This window comes from Gavialis gangeticus, unplaced genomic scaffold, assembly GCF_001723915.1.
Source record: "Gavialis gangeticus isolate Ggan-Ray unplaced genomic scaffold, GavGan_comp1, whole genome shotgun sequence".
Classification (NCBI taxonomy): domain Eukaryota; kingdom Metazoa; phylum Chordata; order Crocodylia; family Gavialidae; genus Gavialis; species Gavialis gangeticus.
In genome coordinates, this window is record NW_017729004.1 from 47,296,192 (window position 1) to 47,304,293 (window position 8,102).

The 8,102-nt window shown below is 48.1% G+C and overlaps 1 protein-coding gene across 1 annotated transcript in view; it reads right to left on the reverse strand.

The window, feature by feature from the left end:
* LOC109291105 (macrophage mannose receptor 1-like) overlaps positions 1-8,102 on the reverse strand; it is a 151,818-nt gene that overhangs the window by 84,294 nt on the left and 59,422 nt on the right. Inside the window, exon 18 of the mRNA XM_019507966.1 lies at positions 562-662. Coding sequence (XP_019363511.1) covers positions 562-662 — 101 coding nt within the window. The remainder of the gene's footprint in view (positions 1-561; positions 663-8,102) is intronic.

The window sequence follows — 8,102 nt, forward strand, 5'->3', positions numbered from 1 at the left end:
ATCCGCTATGTTTGCCCTTGCATTGGTAGAAAAAATGCTCTCCTTCCCATCCATGGACATGCCTGGTTGGCTTTTACCTTCAAGTTCATAGGCATCCACCCTTCAGTGGTACTTTTTGGTGTATAGTGATAACATTCTTATGAATGAAAAGTAGAATATGGCTAGTTTTCAGTAGGCTCAATCTACCTATCTCCTCTAATTTATCATTGGAGGGATAGTGATGAGTCCCCTTAACAGTTAGGTATAACATCATAAGCAATAACATCTTACAAATTTTGACATAGAAACATACTAAAATTACATGTAGGAAAGCAACCACGAAATTCTAAGGACTTCTGTTATAAGATTCCCTTCTTCACTGACCATACCAGCTACTGACTAGAATGAAGAACTCTATGGATGTCTATGATATTTCCCATGGTGGAAGAATCACACACAGCAACCTTATCAGACTGGAGGATGTGCAAACAATCTCCAAAATCCAGTTAAAGAGAAAAATAACATGCTGTAGTTTTGTAAACACACACAAATAAAATATAAAAATCTAGTCCTGTTGCTTACCTCTGTATGAGTCCATGACCACACAGTTTTCATCATTATTTTGAAAGTTAGGTTCATCTGGGGCCCAAGCTACATAGTTCACTAGGGAACCATCTATCCAGCTAAAGGAAATGATATAACGGTAATTATTAATTACAACAGCACTTCTTGAAAGGGACACATCAATCCATTATGGGGTTGGATTCAATGATCTTTCAAGGTCCTTTCCAGCCCTTAATTTCTATTATGCTATGATTACACAACTAATTTGGCAATAATTCTGAAAGATATGCTCAGAATTAAGTGTATACACTTTTAAGAACAGAAAATCCATTAACATTAATGGCAGATTTATGATTAAAAGTGATCATCAACTGAATCAAAACTTGTGAAAGAGGTGATCTTTTTTATTCCCAAGATTGGGGCTACAAAACTTTAAAAAATGCCTCCAAAACAAAAACTACAACAAGCTGAAGAACAGGCATATTGCCTCAGGAATGGCATTTGGGCTTGAAAGCTTACAAAGATATAAATTTTTTGCTACTATTTAGTTGGTCTAATAAAAGATATTGCCTCTACCACAGGAGTTTTGTTTGCCCCAAATGACAGCACAAGAAAGGAAATAATCATTATAACAGGAACCCAGGGATTCCCTGTTACTAATGAGCAGAAGCTATCAGTGAAGAGAACTCCAGGGGGCTAGGCTGCCTACTAAGAGCACCAGAAGAACAAGCTGAGCACCTTAGGCTGGGACAATGCTTACAGTAGAGCTAGTGGTACTGAAATACTTCAGTAGGGCAGAGACTACTTAGTACAGTGATCTTCCTACTGCAAAACTAGCTGCCCCACAGTAGTACCAGGAAGCAGAAAATTAGCTTCTATCCCAGAAGCTGGAAGTAGCTCTAAAGGGAAGCCAGTTAGGCTGAAGAGAAGCACCTGTGGTAACTGGGAGGTAACAAGACCAGGGCTAGGGAAAGACATTCCAAAAGCCCGAGCCTGAATTGATTTAATCTTTGCGAATCAGTCTAACCTGCAAAGAGTAAATCAGTTTCCAAATGGTAGACGTTCCCTTTCTAATCAGGAAACGCAGGCACATGCCTGCAGTGGCTCAAACCAGAAGCCCAAGGGTGCTAAAGCAGCCCTTCCTTCCACAAGATAGCTGACCTGAGGAGGCGGGACATGGCCATGTCCCGGCAGGCCCGCCCCAGTAGCTCCCTGACAGCTGGGAACAATCCCAGCACACAGGGCTGCCCGGCCCCAAAGGGGAACTCTTCCCCCTCCTCCCTTTCCCACACCACCACAGGGTTGGGAGGGGGGCCCTGTTCAGTGCTGGAGAGGCTCTTCTCCCTCCTCCTTCCCTCCCACCCTCCAGGACAGCTCACACACCCACACCCCCCAAAGGGGCAGCAGGAGCACAGAGCTCAGCTGGGCAGGGTGTGGGTGTGTAGGGTGTGAGAGTGGGAAGTCCCACACTGGACTCTGCAGGGAAGCAGGGGTGGGGCTCCCCCCCCACTCCTGGCAGCATGCGGGGACTTGCAGGAGGGAGCAGCAGAGGCAGTAGGCTCCAGTGTGGGGCTTCCCCTGCCAGAGCCATGCTTGCACTGGCACAAGCATCCTGACCTCCCTGCCTGCTGCTGCTGCCAGGCAGTGGGGGCTGCATGCCACAAGGGGACTGTGTGGGGACCCCTATACCCCCCACTCACCCACACCCTGCCCAGCTGAGCTCTGTCCTCCTGCTGCCCCTCTGGGGGGAGAAGGAGGAGAAAGAGTTCCTTCCACCGTGGAACAGAGCCTGCCCCTGCCTTGCCTCCCCTCCCCTCCCCTCCGGGATCAGGCAGCACTGCATGGAGCCCCCCTCCCAGCTCTGCAGGACAACCAACCCAGCATGGTCTAATTAAAGTGAAGGGGGCAGGGAGAAGGGTTAATTCCTCCCTCCATCCCATCCCTTCCCTGCAGCCAAGGTCTGCCAGCTCCAGGGTCCACCACTGCAGCCCCCTCTGCCCCCCAGCAGACAGGTTGACCTTGGCTGTGGTGGGGGAAGAGGAGAAAGAGGGAAGAATTAACTACCTCCCTGCCCACTTTGCCTTAACGAGGCCATGCTGGCTGGTGTCTCTCCTAGGGCCTGTCCCTGCTCTAGGCTACAGAGCAAAGGGGTGAGGTCAGCTCTGCAACTGCAGCAGAGAGCCCTGCCCAGCCCAGAGAGCATGCCAGGATGCTGGGGGGCGGGGGGGAGCGGTGGTTCTGGTTTATCTTAAATCAGAAGGGATCTGGGACAGACATCGCATAAACCAGTTTGAGCCAAATCAGTTAAGTCTGATACTGCATTCAACCAGGTATATCTCAAACCAGTTTGGGCCATTTTGAAACTGGTTTATGTGCACAGAACATCCGTTCTGTTACAGATTTAAACTAGTTCTGATCACTTAAACTGGTTTATGTGTAATGTCTGTCCCTAGCCAGGGTAACAGACCCTCAGCTACATATAAACTCAGGATTTGAGCCTCAGAGGTGCTGTCATGCAGGCTGCCAGGGAAGAAGCTCTGCACTACGTTGACTGAAGATGAAGGACTGTAAGACTGTAGGAGACAGTCCTTCAGCCTAAAGTGCAATTGGAGTTGCAGCTAGCAAGGGATGTGAAGGGTAACAAGAAGGGCTTCTACAAGTAGCAAGAGGAGAATCAGGAAAACTGTGAGTCCCTTACTGAATAGGGGAGGCAACCTTGTGACAGAGGATGCAGAAAAGACTGAAGTGCTCAATGCCTTTTTTGCCTCCATCTTCACAGGAAAGGACAGCTCCAAGACTACTGCACCAGGCAGCACAGTTTGGAGAGGAGGTGACCAGCCCTCAGTGGTGAAAGAACAGGTTAGGGACTACTTAGAAAATCTAGATGTGTACAAGTCCATGGGGCTGGACACGGGCAACTGGTGCTGCCTTAGTCAGGGGTCTCCCGTGGCCAATCCTGCCAACTGGGGCCAATCTTGCTGATGGGGGGCAGGCATTGCGAGACAGCCAATCATTGTGGCTGATCACTGCAGCCATTTCTGGAACTGGCTGCAGCCACTTCTGGGAGTGACATGGCACTCTACTCCCCAGCTGGTGCTTGCAGGGGGGGCACCAGTGCTTCCACCTGCCCACCCTGCCTGTCGCCTAAGTGGCGAGCACAGCCAGTTAGGGAGTGCACCCCTTGCAGTCCCTATGTATTGACACTGGGGCCAGAAGGGATGCACCTGAGGTTGCTGCGGGAGTTGGCTGATGTGATTGCAGAGCCATTGGCTATCATCTTTGAAAACTCCTGGTGATCAGGAGAGGTCCCAGATGATTGAAAAAGGATGAACATTGTGCCCATATTTAAAAAAAAGGGAAAGGAAGATCCAGGGAATTACAGACCTGTCAGCCTCACTTCAGTCCCTGGGAAAATCATGGAGCAAATCCTCAAGGAATCCATTTCCAAGCACTTCAAGTAGAAAAAGTTGATTAGGAACAGTCAGCATGGATTCACCAAGGGCAAGTCATAGCTGACCAACCTGACTGCCTTCTATGATGAGGTGAGTGATTCTGTGGATGCAAGGAGAATGGTGGATGTGGTGTACCTTGATTTTAGCAAGGCTTTTGATAAGTCTCCTACAACCTTCTTGCAGGCAAGCTAAGGAAGTATGGGCTGAATGGACTGTAAGGTGGATATAAAACTGGATGGAGCATTGGGATCTAAGAGTAGTAACCAATGGCTTGATGTATAGTTGGCAGCCTGGTATTAAGTGGAGTCCCCCAGGGATTGGTCCTGGGGCCAGTTCTGTTCAATGTCCTCATTAATGACCTGGAAGATGGCATAGAGTTAACCCTCAGCAAGTCTGCAGATGACACCAAGATGGGAGAAGTAGTAAGTAAGCTGGAGGGTAGGGCTAGGATTCAGAGTGACCTAGACAAATTGGAAGATTGGGCCAAAATGAATCTCATGGGGCTCAACAAAGTCCTGCACTTAGGATGGAACAATCCCATGCACCAGTACAGGCTAGAGGCTGACTGACCAGGCAGCAGCTCTGCAGCAAAGGACCTGGGGGTCACAGTGGACAATAAGCTGAATATGAGTCAGCAGTGTGTCCTAACTGCCAAGAAGGCTAATGGCATACTGGGCTGCATTGGTAGGTGTGTTGCCAATAAGTCAAGGGAAGTGATTATTCCCCTCTATTCAGTACTGGTAAGGCCACATTGGGAGTACTGTGTTCAGTTTTGGGCCCCCCACTACAGAAAAGATGTTGACAAATTGGACAGAGTCCAGCTGAGGGTGACAAAAATGTTGAGGGGACTGGGGGACATGACTTGACGAAGGACTTGGGGAACTAGGCTTATTTAGTTTAGAGAAGAGGAGACTGAGAGGAGACTTAATAGCATTCTTCAACTATCTGAAGGGGAGTTCAAAAGAAGATGGAGCTAGCCTTTTCTCAGTGGTGGCAGATGACAGAACAAGGAACAACAGGCAGCCTTAAATTGCATCAAAGGAAGTTTAAGTTAGGTATTAGGAAGAGTTTTCTCACTAGTAAGATAGTAAAACACTGGATCAGGTTACCCAGAGAGGGGGTGGAAGCTCCATCCTTGCGGGTTTTCAAAACCTGGCTAGACAAAGCTTTGGCTAGGATGACTTAGTTGGGGATGGTCCTGCTGTGAGCAGAGGGTTGGACTAGATGACTAGGTGAGGTACCTTCTAACCCTAACTTTCTATGATTCTATGAGACCCCCACACCAGAAAGAAACAGAGTTTACTATGTGCAGGACTTTCTTATGCAGCCAAAGTGCTTCATTTTATTTATGGACTGAGCACTGACTTTTCTGTTACGATTATGACTAGAGGAGCAGGATTGGGACTGACAGGGGAGATGGAAATCCCAAAGTGCCTGAGGGGTGCATGAGGATTACAAGCCCTACCAAGGGCTGGACTCAGGTAGGAGACAGGATAGGACACAGCTAAGGAAAGCTGCAACCTGAGGACAAGGGCACAACCCCAGGCTGAGAGGGGTGCAGCCAGGGACTTAAAGGGGCATTATCAGGTCAATAAAGGCTGAGACTTGAAGCCTTGACGAGTGAAGAGGGAGCCAGGAAGGATGAGATCAGAGCCTTAAGGGGCAAGAGCTGTGCTCTTAAAGGGGAAGTTAGAACAAGGAAGGGCAGACCCAAGCCCTAGGAGGTGAGACCAGAAGCTAGATGAGACAAGATACCGGCTTGGGGTTGAGGGATCTTCCCCCAGAATGATGAACTTTTAACACCTGTGAGGCACAGGCATGGCAAAAGGGCAGGTAGAGGCCCCAGGTAGCCATAAGGTGCTAAGTTACCAGAGCTGCTGTGAGGACAAGGAGAAGACCAGACCAGTGAGCCCCTGTGATGTGGGGCAGCCTCCCAAATCTTTTCTCTTAAAATAACATTGAAGGCATGGCAGGTGAGGAGAAGGGAAAAACTCTAAACCCAGAGACAGATACTGAGAGGCCACCAGGGCAAGATCCAGCCAGCCCTGGACCCAAGTCTCACTACACACATGAAAATCAACTTGAGGGATTTGAGCAACATCAGTCCACAATGACAAATTAGAGTCTAAATGCTTCTTAGAAGCTAGTTCTGAGCAGTATTGTTTTAAGAAATACATACAAAATAACCAAATAAGCTTCTCTGTATATCTCCTGCATGGAAACAAACAAGACTTGTTGAAATAGTCAGCTAGAATAGAATGAACTATTAGTATGCCCTTTGAGGTGTAGCATATGCGACTGGCAAGAGGGCACAGGGGTGGGCTCGGAGGCAGCACGTGCTCTCTCTGAGATTGGCTGCTGCCACTGCCAGCTTCTGAGGGCAGTCATGGCTCACCACCACCTCCCCCCACAGCTGCCAACACCAACGACGGCTTCTGTGGGCGGTAGCTGCTTGCCACCCCAGATGCTGCTGCCCTCAAACTGTGCCCTTCCTGTCACAGGAGACACCAATCACCCATGACATGTAGGCTGCCTGGTTGCAGCAAAGAGATATGATACCAGGTAATCCTTTATGCACGTGTCTCTTGTACACAATAAGTCATACTAAATTTGTTTAAAATAATCTCAGACGTTTTAAGGAATATCAAATATTTTTAAATAGGCTCCATGGCAAAGCCCACAGGCCTTTCCATACTGAGCCTAAGGAGAAGGGCTTTGTGGGAATGGGCAAGAAGTTACTAGGTGAATGTCAGCAAGAAGGAATTTGGGATGTTATAGGGACACCCCCTTTTTATTGAAAAGTTTTGTATCAATGCCTACAGCTCATTCTCTCCATGAAAAATGTGGTAAACCACCAGGCTGGGTATAGGGAAAAGCTTTATATAGTGGCATAAGAGAAAATGGAGCCCTCAAAGGCACCAAAGATGCTGGTTGCAGTCCTTTACAGGAAGAAAGGAAGTGTCAATGCAAATCTGAAAATAGAAAAAAAAATCTGTAATTCATAAAGTCATAGATTATAAGGGGCTGAATGGGGCCTCACAAGATTTTTGGGTCAAGCCTCCCTGCACTAAGAAGGAAAGTCAACTGGGGTCAGGTGACCCCAGCAAGGTGACTGTGCAGTCTCCTCTTGAAGATTTCCAGGGTAGGTGATTGCACCACCTCTGGAAGAATCTTATCCCGTAGTCTGGACACCCTGACTGTGAAGAAGTTTTTCCTAGTGGTAAGCCTAAAATGGTCTTCCAGGAGTTTGTGGACATTACTCCTGGTTTTCCCAAGGGTGCCCTGGTGAACAGTTGTTCACTGAGCCCTTAATGTATTCCAGATATAGTGGTAACCTGCTACCAAGTCCCCTCTCAGCCTTCTCTTCTCAGGCTGAAGAGTCCCAGATCCCTCAGCCTTACCTCGTGTGACTTGCCATGCAAGTCTCTGATCTTACGTCTTTGTTGAAGTGTGGCACCCAGAACTGGAGACAGTACTCCATCTGCATTCTATCTAGCGCTGAATACAGTGGAAGAATTACTTGCTTGGTTTTACATGAGATGCATCAGCTGATGCATGCCAGAATATTGTTTACCCTGCTGACACAGCATCGCACTGATGGCTCATGTTCAAACTATGGTCTAGTATTACCCCTAGGTCCCTTTCAGTTGTGATGCTAGTCAGTTTGGCACCACCAAGCCTGTAAGTATGTTGGGGATTGTTTGTCCCCAGATGGAGCACTTCACACTTCTGAATGTTGAACTTCATCTGGTTCCAATCCACCCAACTGGCCAGCCTGTCTAGGTCCATCTGTATCTGCAGCCTATTTTCAAGAGTGACCACACTCCCCCAAAACTTTGTGTTGTCCATGAACTTGGTCAGTGAGCTCTTCACCCCCACATCCAAATCATTGAGAAAGATTTTGAAAAGCACTGGACCAAGCACTGACCCCTGAGGGACACCACTGGCCACTTCTCACCAGGATGACAGATTCATTCATGAGACCTCTCTGGGTCCTACCCTGCAACCAGCTTCCTTCCCACCTAACTGTCGAGCAGTTAAGCCCACAGTCCTCCAATTTTCCCATGAGAACATCATGGGATACCATATCAAAGGTCTTTTAGAAGT